At 43.3% G+C, this 18,196-nt stretch overlaps 1 protein-coding gene across 3 annotated transcripts in view; it reads left to right on the plus strand.

Annotated features, from left to right (window-relative positions):
• The window catches only part of LOC143344679 (uncharacterized), a 79,127-nt gene that overhangs the window by 54,050 nt on the left and 6,881 nt on the right, over window positions 1-18,196 (plus strand). For 2 of the 3 annotated variants that reach the window (XM_076770951.1, XM_076770953.1), the window contains exons 3-9: window positions 9,240-9,360; window positions 9,430-9,620; window positions 9,690-9,895; window positions 9,980-10,199; window positions 11,456-12,160; window positions 14,612-14,764; window positions 17,894-18,099. In XM_076770951.1, coding sequence (XP_076627066.1) covers window positions 9,240-9,360; window positions 9,430-9,620; window positions 9,690-9,895; window positions 9,980-10,199; window positions 11,456-12,160; window positions 14,612-14,764; window positions 17,894-18,099 — 1,802 coding nt within the window. The remainder of the gene's footprint in view (window positions 1-9,239; window positions 9,361-9,429; window positions 9,621-9,689; window positions 9,896-9,979; window positions 10,200-11,455; window positions 12,161-14,611; window positions 14,765-17,893; window positions 18,100-18,196) is intronic. The other variant, XM_076770954.1, reaches the window with a different exon arrangement.

The raw sequence follows: 18,196 nt of genomic DNA on the forward strand, positions 1-18,196 counted from the left end.
ACCTCCATCAACAAATCGGTATTCTTGATTTTCGTCTTATTTTGGCCTCTAGAATCCCCCATTAAAATTTTTCCCAGGGGTGGCTGAACACCCTGTGTATACATTCTTCGAACGATTTCCCAATATCTCAGTTGTCTAAAGCAGGACCTGCTAGAAACGTGCCCCCTCCTTTCCTTTTCTGTTCTCCTACGATTCTCTCTAGTTCCTTCCCGCAGCAAATCAGCGCCACAAATATCTAAAATTTTACCCGCGTGCGTTCCTCGTAGATTAATAATTAAATTCCGTTGCTTCGTAGACGGAAGCATGAAATTCTCGATATTGGTAATCGTCGTGAATCCCGATATCCGCGTCGCGGGGAAACGATCGATCGTTTAAGTTCGGCGCCGTTGGATACGGTCGTTAGACTTCCGGTTCGAGAGGACGGGATTTACGGTTGGATAAGGTTCGGACATTAATTTATTAGGTCGTGTTACGGGTACGATAACGTCAAATAATTTCATGAGACGGCCGAAGGAGGCTCTGTGTGCAATCGAAGGCAGTAATTAAGTACGTTGAAATATCGCGCAATTGTGCCGCGCGTCACGGCGAAGGTTCACGTGCAAGGTGAATCTAAAATAGTTGAGATTTTACCGTTCCCAGTCACGGGTTTCTATCGATTCGTTTCTCCGACGATTAGGAAGGACGTTAAACGCGCGTGGTAATGAAACGAAAATAGCCACGATTCGAGATTGGGTCTAATATTAACGTTCGTCGAGATTTTGTTATGAATAAATAAGCGTTAGTTTCGCTGCATCATTATTAATTCCACGTTCGTTAAATGTGAATCGTGGACAGCGGAAGTTTTGGTTAATTCTTGAGGTTAAGTTCGTAAGGACATGATCCAATATGGCGGAACGATAGAGATCTCCACAGTCGGTTGGCACAACTTGTTAAGTAAATAGAAAGGTTAGACCCAGTGCGCTGTAATGGAAACGCGATCGATTCTGATAATAGGTGACACCACCTGGCGAACGTTGTTATCACGACCAGGCGTGAAAGTACGCCGAGAATCGGTGCACGCGTTCGGTTGTAGGAGAAGCAAGGTGCACACACGCGGGCTGACTAGGCCTACGTTTTCATCTGAACCGGATTGCGAAACCGCGAATGACACACAATCCGGACAGCCTTGGAGCAGCCTTGCCCACGGCTAATGCAATTCTCGCAGTCGTTCGTGATCCGTAGATTATACCGGGTGATGCTGGGTGAAAGTCGCGCCGCGCTGGACAACAATATCGGCGCCATGGCTGATTCGGCGAAATCGTCACGCCAGCAGAAGCTCCGCGCGGATCATCGAAACGCGTCTCTGCCTGTCAGAGAATTTTTTATGGTTAAATATTATAATTAACCTATTTATTTTAGCGACCCATATCTCGAGACTCGAAAAAACTAACCTCAAACATTGTTTAGACCGATAACGTTAAGTACTTAAACCTGTATAACACAGACGGTAAATAAAGTGGAATTAGATATAATAACCAAATAAAAAATACTATCGATAACTGTCGAAAAGCGTAAGTGTATAGAATTAACAAGTATAGGTTAGGTACAAAGGATATGTTGTTATTAATCTAATAATAGAAGAATTCATCAAGATTGCGAGTAATGGCGAACAGATGATTATTCAAATGCTATTTCTCTGTACATTTGGACGAATAACTGCGCTTCATGCTTCTGCATGTAAATCTGTCTGCACCAAAGCGGTGACTATAATCAGCTTAATAGGTCTCCATGGATAGCGCTTAATCGTGGCAAGGACGCGGCTCTCATTGTCTGCGAATTGATTTCACGAAATACTTTAATCCCGTGGAAGGGTGAAATGTCAGGCGTGCGTGGGCGACCGGGGGACCCTTTGTTTGGCCAAGCTTTCAAATCATTTTACGATTACAACGGGAGAAGCGTGTTTGCTACGGAATAACCTGTGTCTGTTTATTCAACACTCGAGACGTGTAACCATCTACTCGCGTATCTGTAAAAGATCGTCGATTATCCGAACTAATAGGGAGACAAACTCGTTCTGATAATCGGAAATTTGTAAAACAATCGTTCGTACCAAAAATTTAACGATTAGTGCAGATGTTAGAAAATTGGATTTCGGCCATACGAGGTTTCAAGACTACCGAGTGCAGTGTCGTTGCTCTAAATACGTCAACGTCGACGAATGTGGCGCGCCGCGACGCCGAAAAAAAGGTGACGCTGCTTGTCCAACGAGTGTTCGCTCGGTGGAAACAAAAAACAGACTCCGGGCCCTGGTTATCTCTTTAAAACCAACCGTTGCCTGTCACGAAAGCTCCGGTTAGAATTACAATAATCTTCCAATTATCCGCTGCACCCTGTTATTCGGAATATTCTGAATTACTATAATAGTAGGTGCCTAAATTCGGCGAAAAAAAAAATATTTCGAATCGTTCTACAAAAATTATTTTCGGTTGTAAGGGTCAGTTACAATCATTTTTCGTAAATAGACATACCCATGAAATCCTACGCATTTTCGAGAAAAAAATTCAAAAAGGTGGACAAACTTTCTAACGAAATTAAAAACTTTCAAATCCTTTTTGAAAAAATATTTTTAGTTGCAGGGATCAATTGCAATCATTTTTGTTGAATACACATACCTCCGAAATCTTACGTGCTTTCGAGAAAAAAATTCAGGAAGGTGGACAAATTTTTCGACAAAATTAAAATATTTCGAATCGTTCTGGAAAAATTGTTTTCGATTGCAGGGGTCAATTGCAATCATTTTTGGTGAATAGACATATCCCCGAAATCCTACGCACTTTCGAGAAAAAAATTCGGGAAGATGGACAAATTTTTACGAAAATAAAAAATTTCGAATCGTTTCAAAAAAATTATTTTCAGTTGCGGGGGTCCATTAGCATCATTTTTGTTGAATACACATACCTCCGAAATCTTACGTGCTTTCGAGAAAAAAATTCAGGAAGGTGGACAAATTTTTCGACAAAATTAAAATATTTCGAATCGTTCTGGAAAAATTGTTTTCGATTGCAGGGGTCAATTGCAATCATTTTTGGTGAATAGACATATCCCCGAAATCCTACGCACTTTCAAGAAAAAAATTCAGGAAGTTGGACAAATTTTTCGACGAAAATAAAAAATTTCGAATCGTTCTAAAAAAATTATTTTTAGTTGCGAGGATCAATTACAATCATTTTTGGTGAATAGTCATATCCCCGAAATCTTACGCACTTTTGAGAAAAAAATTCGGGAAGATGGACAAATTTTTCGTCGAAAATAAAAAATTTCGAATCATTTTGAAAAAATTATTTTCAGTTGCGGAGGTCCATTACCATCATTTTTGGTGAATAGACATACCCTTGAAATTCTACGCACTTTCGAGAAAAAAATTCAGAAAGGTGGTGAAATTTTTTGACGAAATTAAAATATTTCGAATCGTTCTAAAAAAATTATTTTCGGTTGTAGGGGTCAGTTAAAATCATTTTTGGTGAATAGACATATCCCCGAATTCCTACGCACTTTCGAGAAAAAAATTCGGGAAGATGGACAAATTTTTCGACGAAATTAAAAAATTTCGAATCGTTCTAAAAAAATTATTTTTAGTTGCGAGGATCAATTACAATCATTTTTGGTGGATACACATAACCCTGAAATCCTACACGCGTTCGAGAAAGAAATTCCTAACCTAAAATATAATGTATGGCCAGAAGTGTAATTTCATTTTCTGTCTCACTTCTTCTTGTCTTTATTTCTGTAACCTGTATTTCTCTAACTCGTCAATTATGTATTGGTAAAACCGTGGGGCTTCGTGAAATATTCGACGCAAAGAGATTGTCCTAGATCTATTCAGACAGTTTCGAAAGCTTTTGCGCGAAAGGGGAGTGAAGATATCGGGTGAAATTCAACAGCTCCTAAGAAGAAAGCACGACGTAACGAAGCAGCACGTAGATTCCTAGCAGTGGCAAAGACCTGTTGACATTCTACACTGATGGCAGTCGTGTGGCAATTGTCGTAGGCTAGGATCAACGATCAAATTACAGAGCACGGTGGTTGAATTTAATCATCGCCGTTCCGAGTCGTTCCCGCGTGAAATTCGTTCAGGCTACGGTCCTCTCGGGGTCTTTCCGTCGCGAAAAGAAGCCCCGCCTCTTAAGCTGCGGTAATTAGAAGTTCGCAGTCGGAGACACGCCACTTTCTTAACGGCTGTCGTTGACAAACGATTACGATCATCCGGGTACGGGGAGTTTAATTCGCGAAACGGATAAAGCGAACGACCGACAATTTTCCTTCCCGTAAATTGAATGCGAGACAAGATGAAAACTCTGATTCGTTTTACGCAAATGGATTCCTGGACAAAGTTTCCGTCGACGGTAATCGACGTGCTCGACGATCTCGGGGATTCCCAAGATGGTTCGGGAATTGTCCAACGAGATATTACTGATAATTTTAATTTTTTATATTTATTATAACAAATTGATTGTGTGCAGACAAACACCCTAAGTGTCCATAATAGCCATTCGTAGAGTTAGAAATCAATAATCTTATAATCTAGACTTTAACGGAGCTCGAAATGTCGTCAATATGGCCGACTTGAGAAACTGATCGTTAAGCTCGTAGCGATAACTTTGTGCAATTTCCACTGTCGAGGGAACACAGTGGCCAGATGTTTAGGATTTTCGACCACCGCAATGCCAATATCATTTTACGGCCGCCTCGTGTGCACTCGCAGTGGCTATCGTCGGACACGCGCGCAAACACGTTAATCGTGCTTCCGGTTGTCTCGATACCCTGGATACGCGTGCCTTTTATCGACGAATCGATAGCTTTTGGCGCGTGCTTTTTGTTGTGCGACCGTTGCCACGAGACGCGCAGCCCTTGATAAAACACGAGACACCACACTCGCTGAAATTCCGTGACAAAGATCCGTACGTAATCGCGTATATTCGACTAAAATGCATCTGCTTTCTCCTGAAAAACTGCTTAAATCTAACTATCGAGAGTGTCTCTCGAGGCTAAAGTCGAGTCCTAGCCGGACATTCCGAGGTGTCATATTACAACTCCCAACGTTCGCGAAGCTTCTGTTTACGTCTCGGTGGCAAAGTGGTTCTCAATGTCGAAAGAAGCCAGTCAAACATTTTTATTCTTTGTTCCCAGTATCGTGTCGTTGATTGCAAACGCGTGGGGAGGGTTTGGAAATTCGTTCGTCGAGAATCCAAATTTTCGGACACATCGAGAGACACGTTGTCCTGGTTTCCCACGGTAATTGGGCTTGTCCCGGTCGGCTGGACAACAGTTTGTCCTTGGCCCTCCGTAATCCGCCGTGTAGATCCTGCGTATCGACGGGCCGCCTCGCGGGGAATGTGTTGACGCCAGGGTTTTCGTTTAAACGCCCCCGTCCTGCTTTCACGAGCCGCCACAATATCCACCGGTTACGTCCGGATAATCAAATTCTTTGGCCGGGTAATGGCTGCATACGTGTGTCACGAGAGAGCGTGTTACGCCATCCGCGAAAAAGAATCGATCGCCGCCGTAATCGAATCGCCTGACTGCCCTTGAACTCGTTTGGGATCTTCTGACAAAACTTTGTCGTCCCTTCGCTCTTTTTACAAAGAGCATTGCTCGCTGCGTTGATCCTTCGATCGATTCTAACAATTTATGTCGCATTTATTTAACGTAGCTAATTATAAGTAATTTATTTAATGTCCCCGATTTTATAAATGTTCTCAAAATAGAAATTTTTACGTATATTTTTAGATACCGAGTTAAATAAAAGGTACAGGAACGAAGTACAGTTTTTTTTTTATCGAAGTTGAGGTCGGCGTCGCGAGAAATTCGAGCGAGCAAATGGAAGATACGATGGAATTAGGGTCGGCCGGAATTGCAGACACACAGTTACACGTCGGGGTTCCATGCAACGACGCTTCTTTCTCATTGACGCCCCTAGGGGGCGTAGGTTGGTCTCGTTACATCGATATTCACGGGTTCTCGCGAACGTGTCTCCCTCCATTCGTCGATAATTCGTCGACCCGGTGCGTCGTCACGAATCCTTTTTCTCTCGTTGGCCGAGATACGCCGGAAATACCGACTTCTTTCGTCGCGCGCGAAGATCAAAGCCGACCATTCCGCTAAAGGGAGAGGAAAAATTCTGCGCCTGATTCGCTCTGGGTTCCAGTCTTCGTTAAAACGCGTGGCGACCAAAAATTATAGGGGTGAAAAAAAGAAGGCTGTGGACTGTGTATCTTTCGAAGTTTCCTTGGAATCCGTTGGCCCAGTTTCTCTCCATTCGCTACCTGCAAACTCATTTGCAATTCCTATTTTCTGGACGGACGTTGAAGTTAATTAACCTTGAACGTTTGTTACAACGAAACTTCGTACAAGCGAACCTCGGTTAATTACTTTTTGAAATATCCGGTCGTTAATAATACTCTTCTCTTTTTTGATCTTAACCCATTTCTGTCTCGAATTCATTAATTTTTGCGCAGGTACATATTTTAGCCAAAACATTGGGCGCAACAGGATCAGTGGAACGCGTTTATGGACAAAAATATATTGAAAATTTATCGTAGATTATACAGGGTGTTCGGCCGCCTCAGGGAAAAATTTTAATGGGAGATTCTAGAGGCCAAAATAAGACGAAAATCAAGAATACTAATTTGTTGATGGAGGCTTCGTTAAAAAGTTATTAACGTTTAAAGTTTCGCCCTTACTGAATTTTTATCTCGAAAATGCGCAAGATTTCGAGGGTATGTCTATTCACCAAAAATGATTGTAATTGACCCCTGCAACCGAAAATAATTTTTCCAAAACGATTTGAAATTTTTATTTTCCGTCGAAAAATTTCACACCTTCTCGAATTTTTTTTACGAAAGTGAGTAGGATTTCGAGGGTATGTATAATAACCAAAAATGATCGTAATTGACCCCCGCAACCGAAAATAATTTTTCCAGAAAAAAGATTTGAAATTTTTTTTTGTCAGTCACCTAATTAGATTTTTGGTAAGAAATTTTTTTCTCGAAAGTGTGTAGGATTTCGGGGGTATATGTAATGACAAAAAATGATTGTAATTGGCCCCTGCAACCGAAAATATTTTTTTTAGTATGATTTGAAATTTTTTAATTTCGTCGAAAAATTTCAGTACTTTCTCGAATTTTTTTCTCGAAAGTGCGTAGGATTTCGAGGGTATGTGTAATGACCAAAAATGATTGTAATTGACCCCCGTAACCGAAAATAATTTTTCCAGAACGATTTGAGATTTTTGAATTTAATTGTTAATAACTTTTAAACGAAGCCTCCATCAACAAATTGATATTCTTGATTTTCGTCTTATTTTGGCCTCCAGAATCTCCCATTAAAATTTCTCCCAGGGTTGGCCGAGCACCCTGTATATGAATTGTATTTTATGCATGACCAACAGTCGATGAGTATGAAATATAAATTTGCGACAGTCAGAATGCCAAATGGAATTACCGAGAAGCTTGTATAGAAAGTCACAAGGTCTAAAAGTTTCGAGGATCAATAACCGCTGAAAAATGAAATTCCTGGCACAACGACGAAAGCAACCACGCTTGAATTCTTATCGGATATCATCCCAGCCGCATGATTCATCGCGTCCCATCCTCGTGACCCACTGTCCGACCTTTAATCGAGCCGGCAGGATGCTTCTTCGATTAAAACTTTTCCAAGAAAAATCACCGCCCGGTCGTGTTCGCTTAATTTCATCTTCGCTGAAACTCGACGGAAATTTGCTCCGCGAAGAAAACGGTTTCTTTGTAAAAGTATTTCCCGGCAATGGGGCACTGTTAAAGATTAGTTACCCTTTGCTTGCTCTAAGAATTGTTCGTCGGATCGAAGAGTTTAATTATTTGTCAAAGTTGCACTTCGGTTTAGTTTTAATTAATCTCGAATACAGACACGGTAAGTCGAGTCATTTATTTTTATATTTGTACAGCATAAAACTCGTTAGTTAGCGTCGAAAAAGCTTCCCGCGAATTCGTACAACTCGATCGTGCGCGACTCTGGAATTCTTTCAGCTTCGTGTACGATGCATTTAATGGGTAATCTCATTGTAGATAGAAATAACCGCGTGACTTTTCGACTCGTCGATGCATGCATCCAGGTATAATACCGCTAAGCTGTCCTAATCTTGTTAACGAACCAAGCACTGGGGAAAACATGCGCTTGATCATGATTTAAAAGCAACAGTAATCACGATTCCTGCGATTCTAAAAAAAAAGTGCTACGGGACACGATCTTTCTTACTGGGATTCGAAGAACATAACCTATAAATAGGTACTGAAGTGACCAAGCGTGTGGATTTAAACGAAAAAGTAGTCCCGTGTAATACGAGACCTCCTTTCTGGGACGAGTGTTTTTATTATTCCGTGGTTCTTCGCCCAGCGTTTTGTACTTGGAAATTCTTTGGTCTTCCCGCAAGGTCGATACTGCGGCACTCCATGTTGAGAAGGGTGCGTGCTGTGATGACATTTACGACCACCGGAGGTGTCAAGTGGATCGGAAAATCCACGAAAACCCTTCAAGATTTATTTAGACCCCGAACATCGTGTCGCGGATCGAAACCTTCGTTTCCAGAGTCCGCTAAAAAATTGCCGCGTAAACAAAGGCGAGGAACGCTGTTCGACCTCTGTAGGTCAACGAATGAAAGAGTAGGCGAGCAGACGGCCGGTGTACGCGTCTGAAATTCACTATGGGTGGCATAAACAATGACAACGTATAATTCGGCCCTTTGTACGATTCGATACGCGACGCGTGCGTGATCGACGAACGGATGCCCCCTTGCCGGAAGCAAAGTACTCTGAATATTCATATAAACGGTTCATCGATACGACACGGTGGACAAAAAAAAAAAAAACCTGTTAGATCAAACGGCGTCGCTCGGAACGCGTGAGTCATTCTCGCCCCTCGTCGGATTTCTTGCTTCCGCGAAGACAATATTCTAGTTCTGTGGTTTTTAATCTGGGGTCGAGGACCTCACGGAGGTCACAGATATAATGGCGGACGTGTTACGTTCCGAGTCAAGTTTATGTCCTCGTAAAAGTCTTCCGTGCGTTTAGCGAGATTATTAAGGCATCTTATTTTTTCCGGGAAGGGGATTGCAGTGGTTCGCAAAGTTAGATAGTACGTTTGAGATCTTTTTATTGAGATTTGATATAGACGTCGTCTCGTTACAGAACGTTTTCTCACGCGTGTTGTTTTCTTTTTCTCTCCAGGGACGAGGTGCAGGAGCATACGGTCAGGTGGAATGCCAGATTCGAGTTTCTGTGCAAGATGAGTGCCAACGCGTCCACCGGAGTCCTCGATCCGTGCATCTTGAGGATATCCGTGAGAAAGGTAGCCCCGTTGCAGCTTCCAGCGTCACTCGACTCTGTTCCCTTCTCTAACCAACGATCCGTTTTCCAGGAATTGAAGGGAGGCAGGTCCTTCCAGAAGCTCGGCTTCACCGACCTGAACCTCGCCGAATTCGCAGGAGCTGGACTCTGCAGAACGAGGTGCCTTCTGGAAGGTTACGACGCGAGACATCGACAGGACAACTCCATGCTACGCGTTGCCATTAAGATGAACATGTTGTCGGGAGACATTTTGTTCAAAGTGTGAGTATTCGTTGAAAGCCTCGTTTTTTTGAACATTGAACCTTGGATTGAACGCAACCTATTTTCTAGACCCTCCCCGTCGTTGAAGCAGACGCAACTAGCGGTGCCCGGCGGTCCAGGTATTCCCGGTGTGACAGCCGACGAAGTGGCCGCGTCGGAGATGTGCACCAACCGAGAGGACTATGTTTCCAGCGGGTCGTTGGCTGGGAGCATAGCCAGCGCCAGTAGCGGTTTCGGCAGTCTTCCCAAAAAGAGGCCTGCCCTCTTTTCCTCGGGTAACGTCTTACGTTCTCTGCTTCGAAGCTGATCATCTGATCGTTTCGCTTAACACCGAGTCTGATGGAACGTTATTCTTGCAGAGCTCCTTAGCGGGGCGGAGTCGTACGATCCCATGACCTTGAGCGAGATCGTACCATCAGCTCTTCCAGTGGAGACTCTGGCTGAAGCGCACACGGAGTCGGGACATTCCCGCAACAGCAGCAACACCAGCCAGCTGAGCAAAGGCTCGGGCTACGGGTCGCTGAATTCACACAGTCAGCACAGTAGGCAGAGCAGTAGTGGTGACAGTGGCCACATTAGGTAAAGCCACCGTGCCTCCTGGGTACACGGGACTTATAAGAGAACTGTTTCACGCAGTAAAGAAACCGAACTCTCCGAACTTGTTAGCCAAACCGAACTAAGAGAGATCAAAGAACGTCAGTCAGTTTGAAACAGTAGCCCGAAACCGTCCTAAACTACCGTGTCCAGAGTTCTCTTCTCGGTACTTCCAGTAACACAGAACATTTCGAGTACTCTCGCGACTCCATTAATCGCTTGTTATCTCGCCGTTCGAAGAGTGCTTCATTCTGTCGAGCTCTCTCAATTAAGAATGATCGGTAACCTTCTCTAACTTTCACGGTTTCGCTTAGACGATAGGCGAGCATGGTGTTCTATATGGGATTTTCATGGAGGAGACTCGGTAACAAGAATACAGTTGCTTGAACGACCGGCTCAATAATCGCGAGATAACCGAGCAGAAGACGCAGCGGACGATCGTCGTGACGTTCGTGCTCTTAACAATCGCACTAACAACTTCTCGAATCGCCATTTTACACATTAATCGGTCGCGTTCACTATCTCGCTGCGAAAACTCTGCGCTTGACTCTGTATCTTGCCATAGTCTCTCTTCTGTAGGGTTTCCAAGGTTTCAATGGCCAAACTTTATCGGTATACTCTATAGGAATAAATGTAAAAAGAATATTACGCGAACATCTCGGTGATTTATTTAGTCCCATAGGAGCACACAGGCAAAATTTGGTTATTAAAACCTGGGATACCCGCAGAATCTCGCCTAACAAAAACAAAAGGTACACACACGCTCGCGTTTAACCATTCGCTACGCTGCACAACTCTACAACTATACTATCGCGGATCCAACCCGCGTTCGACAAACCGCTGTTAACGAGAAAGCATCAGGATTGCCCGAGGAAAACTTATTTTTTTAACCACTTGTATTTTTTTTTTTAATCCTTGACTAGAGACTCTGGATTCTCTCTTCCCACGCGTATACAAGAGCGTATCCCGTACCGCGATGCACGGCTTCTCAGCCGGAGAAGAACCTCTGGACAAAAATTTATTGGTATTGACGATGATCGATACCCATACTGTTTTTGTCCGATGGCCACAAATGGCTGACAGGCCGCGCGTCCCGTTACAGGCCACGCTCCCGTACATAATTTTGTTTTCTTTTCCACCCTTTGCATTGTCCCCTCTTCCGTATTTACGGGCGTGTCGCCAAATACGCGAGTTTATTATAATTTTTGCATGCTTGAATATTTGTGTTGTGATCTTTATAGGTCACCCTCCTGGCCGGTATGGGCTCCGCGCATCCCCAACCCTTCCCAGAATCTGTCCGCCAGCCAGCAACCCCACAGACCCGAGACTTGTCTCGAAACCACCGAGTCCCCTTCCACGTCTTCCCTGATGCTGTTGGATCCACGTAACCGGTTCTGGTCCGCGTCGAGTCCACTCTCGTCCCGCGATGGAAAGTCCGACGTGCGTAATTCGACCAGGGCGAGAACGAGTGTCGCGGCCGTACGTATGGCGTCCAACGACCAGGACGACGATCGAACGTCGTCGCGTAGAAACGGTGTCGCGAACAGCGCCGGTCGTCTCGACGACACCGGCGACATCCACGACGATCACGCCGGTGTGTTCAGGGTGCCCGGTCCCCAGGACGTGCCGCGACACTCGCGCAAGAATTACGAGAGGAACAGCTTCGAGGCGCGAAACGAGCTTAACGCCACGCGGTCGACGTCCAAGGACAGAAACGGGCAACAACCGAACAGTAGCGTCGCGATCGCGCCGGTCGCAAAGCCGAGAATCGGTCAGCCAGGTTGGAGAAGCATATCGAAGACCTGCGACTGCATCGAGAAGGGCAAGACCAGCCCGGTTTTGCGACTGGTAGATCAGGCCAGGGCTGTATCCTCCCCAGATCCTCTTCATAGGCCCGATAACCCCAGAGCCTCGCTACGTTCCGCGACGACCGCTCAAACCCTCAGGTAGGTTTCACTCATCAACGAACTTACTCTTTTACGAGTCTTTTTCGCTACGTTCCTCGCCCCCTCTGGTCTTGTCAGGGTGCCCCACTAGAAATTACTAACTAAGAGTCGTTCAGCTGTTTGTACTTTACGATTTGGTGACCGTTGCATACGGTTTCTTAAGTACACGGTTCGTAGAATAAGAGTTAAGTTTTAAGATATTTTAGTCCTTTCACGTATTGAGGAGTACCTACTGTATCTAGCAAATTGTTACTGTATTGTATTTGTTCTTAAATTTCTTGAGACTTGAAATTTAAATGTACACCAACGCTCGAAAATATTATTACCCTAGTATGTTCGAAGTTGAGTTTCATGAGCAATGTTTCTCTGTATTTGAAATAGATGTGGTCTGTTTCCAGTGGGGCACCTTGTATTCCCATCTTCGAGGTGATTTTGTGCGTACGATTCCGCCGAAGTTATACTTTATTCCTTGTTAACGTTCGCCATTGCTTCGATGGGCTCCTCGATATCGCATTGTATCCCGTAGGTTACGTTAAAATCGTTGATAAATGATAAATCGGTAAATAAATAACGTTTCCTCTCTCTGTGTTTCAGCGGGGAACCACTTGCTTCCTTTGCGTTGTCCCTTTGTTTTGTTTTATATTCCGTTAGGAACACACGATCTTCTTCTTTGTAATATAATGCTTACAGAGACCTGTTCGATCAAGAATTCCGTAACCTCGGTTATTTTCGAACATTAGCGATCAAACATGTCAAATTCTCACCGCTACACAACACACTAGCTTGCGAGATTACCGCTTCGCTTCCGTTAACCACGAGTCTACTAGAGATGCTAAATTCCACACGATTCGCGATCGTCTACGACGCGTTTCATTCCTCACGGAAACCACGTCAAAGAGAATTGCTTGTCGGTGGCTAACGATCGTTCAAAAGAGTCTGAATCCGTTGTTTCCTAGCTACACCCTGCGCCTTGTTCGTGGAAGCTTTGTTGCGTTCGTGGAAACCGCGATTAGTTGATCCGTCGTCGCTGCATACCAGTAAGGTATCGCGTTAAGGTCCAACTTAAGGGCAACTGTATTTAACACGTAACACGTATACTTAAGGAAGGATGTAATTCGTTAAGATGCAGGTCGATGGGGCTCCAGAGTTGGCGCCAAGGGTCCAAGCGCTGCCAACTTGTTCTTTCGATAATAGAATAATTAGTAATTGGTAAAATAAAGAAATAGTTTTTGAAAGAATTTCATAATAATATACATATAGTCGAATCTGAACACTGTTTTATTTGAATAAAATTCTGCCAATTTCTGCCCACAGAAATTCAACGACGAATCAGAGGAACTCGGTTTACAGAAAGAAACGTAGCAAATCTGCAATTAAGAATGAATTAGAGTTGGCGCGAAGTGGACCCATTGGAGTCAGCGCTCCAATTTCGAAATTTGCGTTTCCATAGCGCCTGTGCAATTTCTTGCCAGCCAACCGGAGGCAGTGTTTGTTTTAAAAAGTTCACTTGATGAAATATTAACGGAATACATCCGGAAACGGGTCAGTGGCGAGAAGGGAGACGCGTGGAGGGTGACTCTAGAATACAGTTAATATATTATGGAGGTGGAGAGAGGATGTATTTCGCATGACGCTTTCACAGCCGCTGATTTTAATCCGTTTATGCCTGCACAGACTGAACACGGAGGAAATACGAGGGTCTCCAGTTCAATAAAATATGATAGGAGAAATTGATGGAACTGGTCGCGGAACAAAGTCAATTTACTGTACATCAAACCGTACACTACCGGTCATAAGTTATTTTAGAACACTCGATGGAAATGTTAATATTCGGATAATACTAAATCCGTGAAAAGATGTCTTATCTCTTCCTGACTCGTCTGTCGAACGGTGGCTTGTTAAAAAAATCTGTGAGACACTTTGCCATTTGGTATTAGGTTCAATGGCACTGCAGGAAGCTACGAAGAATGCATCCGAGCGATATTCACGATATAAACAAATACCATTCCTCGTCCATAGATTGCATTTTTATGATAGTAGCCATTAGTTTCGAATCCTGACCATAGTTGAAACGATAATAGTTGAGGGCACGTTCGTAAAACTCTGATCGTTATATCTGAATTTCATCTAGAAGCATTCTCTGTAGCTCTCCGAGTATAGCAACCCAAATCCTTGCTTCCGGCAACCGAACTGTCGAAGCAGTCTTGCGACTTACATCCTAGATCCAGAGATGAGCAAACTTTTTATCCAGATGAAAATTTGTGTAACTGTTTTGTTATTTAACAGCTTCAAACTGGAGTTTTTATTCCAATTGTTGGGAACGAAAGTTTTGCCGTCTCTGGTTCGAAAGTGGTTGAACGGATCGTAGGGAAACGAGAATGAAACGAAGAGCGCAGAAGAGAGGAGGTGTAGCTTTGCTTCCAGTTTGGATGGCTTTGTGAATCCTTGCAGGGGTATTGGCGGAGGCCACCGGAAGTTGCTGGACGGGACGGGGGGCAAGCTGGCTACGGTCGCCACCAGCCCAGCGGACTCCGAGGAGTCCTCCTTAGGGGTACCGGAAGTCGCTCCACCGAGCTCCCAGCACCGAAACAGCATAACCCCACCGTCAGTCCATGCTTTCGTCTCTTAATCTGTCCTTCGTTTGTGTGTCTGTCTCTCTTAGTGTTTTCTTTAGCTTTTGCCCTTTTCCACGGAGACACGTGAATCGAACGATGGACGGAAACGGTACGCGTCGGTCGACGTCGACACCTTGCGGACTATTGCGTTTTAAATTAAAAAATGTAAATTCGAATTAGGATAAACGGAATGACTAAATAACGAGTCGAGGATTTACGAGTTGTTATCACGCTAAGAAAAAGAAGGAAAAAATTAATATTGATAGTAAGAAAAAGTACTTGCTTGATTATTTTGTTAATGATCGAAAGGTCAGAGTAATAAATAATTATGGAGGCAAGATAACCTTTGTACGGGTTAGAAAAATGTTCGTCACATACCATTAATCATGTTTTATTTTATTTAGTGAAAAAAGCTGAAGTCAATTATCATCAGAAATTGTAAATAAATATTGAAATATGGTTTGGATTAAAAGTCCTAGATAATTAATGATGCTTGCATTAAGGAATGAAACAGGTTTCGGATTTACGAGTTATTATTACGGGATGACAAAAAATTAGAGGTTAGAGGGTTGCGGTAAAATGATAAGAAGTAAATTTCTAGATCGAATTAGAATGCAGTTGTCTATACGAATTAGATTACATAGTTTTATTGGCTTACTATGAATCCACCGACCATATTTAGCGTTTCATGTTGAAAGAATTATTCATAAAACGAACAGAAGATATTTTTACATTGTATTTCAACTTGCATCGATCATACGTCATTCTAAAGTGTGCATATACTCGGTGATTCTTAGAACGGAGAATTATTAATAATCTGTCCGTAAGGTGGTAACTGTCCGACAAATTCCAACGACGAGTGCTAATTGACGAAATGATAATGAACGTATAAAAACTATGTCAATGTTTGCCCAAAGGCTTTCAGGAATCTCAGAGTCCTCCATGTCTCCGTGTGCAAGGTTCGCTGCAATTTATGTCTGCGAAATCGTTGACCGTTTTAACCAGACGGCCAAAGAGAAACGTGATTAATAACCCTAATGGAGTATTAAATGTTCCCTGGAATGAACATGCTGTCTAATAGAGCAGTCCCTAGAGGTAAAAGATCGATTCAAGAACACCATAATTAGTAACATTTTATTGTATACACAGGATGTTCGGTCACCCGTGGGAAAAATTTTAATGGGGGATTCTAGAGGCCAAAATAAGACGAAAATCAAGAATACCAATTTGTCGATGGAGGATTCGTTAAAAAGTTCTTAACGTTTAAAGTTCCGTCAGTAATGAATTTTTTTCTTGAAAATGCGCAAGATTTCGGGGGTAGGTCTATTCACCAAAAATTATTGTAATTGACCCCTGCAACCGAAAATAATTTTTCCAAAACGATTTGAAATTTTTGTTTTTTGTCAATCTTTTAATTAGATTTTTGGTAAGGAATTTTTTCCTCGGAAGTGCGTAGGATATCGGGGGTAGGTCTATTCACTAAAAATTATTGTAATTGACCCCTGCAACCGAAAATAATTTTTCCAGAACGTCTTGAAATTTTCCAATTTAATTGTTAATAACTTTTTAACGAAGCCTCAGTCAAGAAATTGGTATTCTTGATTTTCGTCTTATTTTGGCCTCTAAAATCCCCCATTAAAATTTTTCCCAGGGTTGGCCAAACACCCTTGTATACATTTGTTCAAGTACAAGTGTTTAGATGTGATTTTAATATATTTCATTTTGCAGAAACGAGTTCACAGGGGAACGTATAAAAAAGAAGGCTGAAAAGTACACATTCTTCCAGTTTCTGTTTTCTATAAGTGAAATAATTTTTAAAGTACTTTATTATTATTCTATAGAAGACTGAAAGAATGTACGTTCCTCAGCTTCGAATTCTTTTTTGTAACGTGAAATATATTAAATTCGAAGCGTATAAATTAATACGTCTACTTGTAATAATTGGTTTTTTAAAATCTATGGGGACTGGTCTACAAAATCCTTCCATCGACGAACGCTTTTGCAATCGACGTCAGTGCGAAACGTGACTAACGTCGTGATTGGAAATTTATTTTTTACGATGTTGTTGTGCACAGCTGACTAAACAATCAGGATTTATTATTTATTACGGTTTATACAACGTCATGTAACTTTTTGCGTTCGCGTTTCTTTTCCCAGTGTTGGATTTCCATATTCACGATTCCGCGAACGGCTAGCACGTTCCTTATCGAATACACTGTAACAGTGCAAGCGGTCAGAGTCTACTTTATAGTTCTCGTACTGTCCATGTAAATTGATAAACAGTTTTTTTGTTTTTACCTAGTCGTTCGTGGAAACTTCCTGCAATCGTGCCGCGGTACGCGTTTCTGTTAGAAATGGAACTTGGACCGGGCCTGTCGAAAATTAGCTCTTGGTGCCAAATATCGTATGGATCCATCGTTCGACAATTTACGCTGAATTTTATTAATATAACAATACGAATATATCGACTTCGATAAAACAGGTCTGGTACGATTCCTCGGCTCGATTCATGGCGCACGATCATTATTAATCGCAGCTGCACCGTTGCATGGGAATCACATGACCCCAGAAAAGAAGCTCGCTGCTTTTTGCGCACATTCTTTCGCTTGATCCTCGTCCCAGAACGCGTATGTATCCACGGCGCTTAAATCATCTCGAACAGCGTGCGTCGAGGACTCTACACGCTTACGACCCCCTTTACGTTCGTATCGTTCGCGTTCGAGCACCAAGACGCGCTCCTTTCGTCATCTCTTTATGTTTTGTACCCTGTTCTTTTTACTCCGTTTGCTTCGAACGTGCTCGTGTTTGCACGCGGTGTGTCGCCCAGAGTTTGCCGATGGACTTTCTCGATTCTCCCGGCGTCGCGAGGCCCGGGCACTGGCACGAAATTTATTCACCGATCGTCGTTACGTGCGGTGTGCTTACGTTTCCAGTAATCACGGCTCGTTTGAACGGCCAACCGTTGATCCCCCATGGTTTTTTCGCCGCTCGTGCGTCAGCCGGGAACGCTATTCAAGGGTACCCTGTTTTTCGCGCCAGTGCTCGGACAAACAGACGTTGTTAACGATCGTGGACGAAACCTCGGCGATTATTACGGTCCATCGTTTTGTTTTCGCAGAAATCCATCCGGCGGCTCCGGTCTCAGCGAGACGGGATCTTTGGACCGGGCAAAGGCCGCGCTGGAGCGCAGGAAAAAGGCCGAGGACGGCACGGGGAACCCCGTGCTCTGCAGGGTCGAGGTCACCAGGCCGAATCCGGACTCCCTCATCGACGAGCTAATCAAAGCAACGAATTTGGAGCAGACGGATCTCGAGAGCTCCGAGAGTACGTTTCATCCACACCTTCCGCTCTCTGGTTACGCCATCCTATTAGAATTACTATAATATGTACGAATAAAAAACTGAAAACACCCGTCTATGAC

Source organism: Colletes latitarsis, chromosome 8 (genome assembly GCF_051014445.1).
Source record: "Colletes latitarsis isolate SP2378_abdomen chromosome 8, iyColLati1, whole genome shotgun sequence".
Taxonomy (NCBI): Eukaryota; Metazoa; Arthropoda; class Insecta; order Hymenoptera; family Colletidae; genus Colletes; species Colletes latitarsis.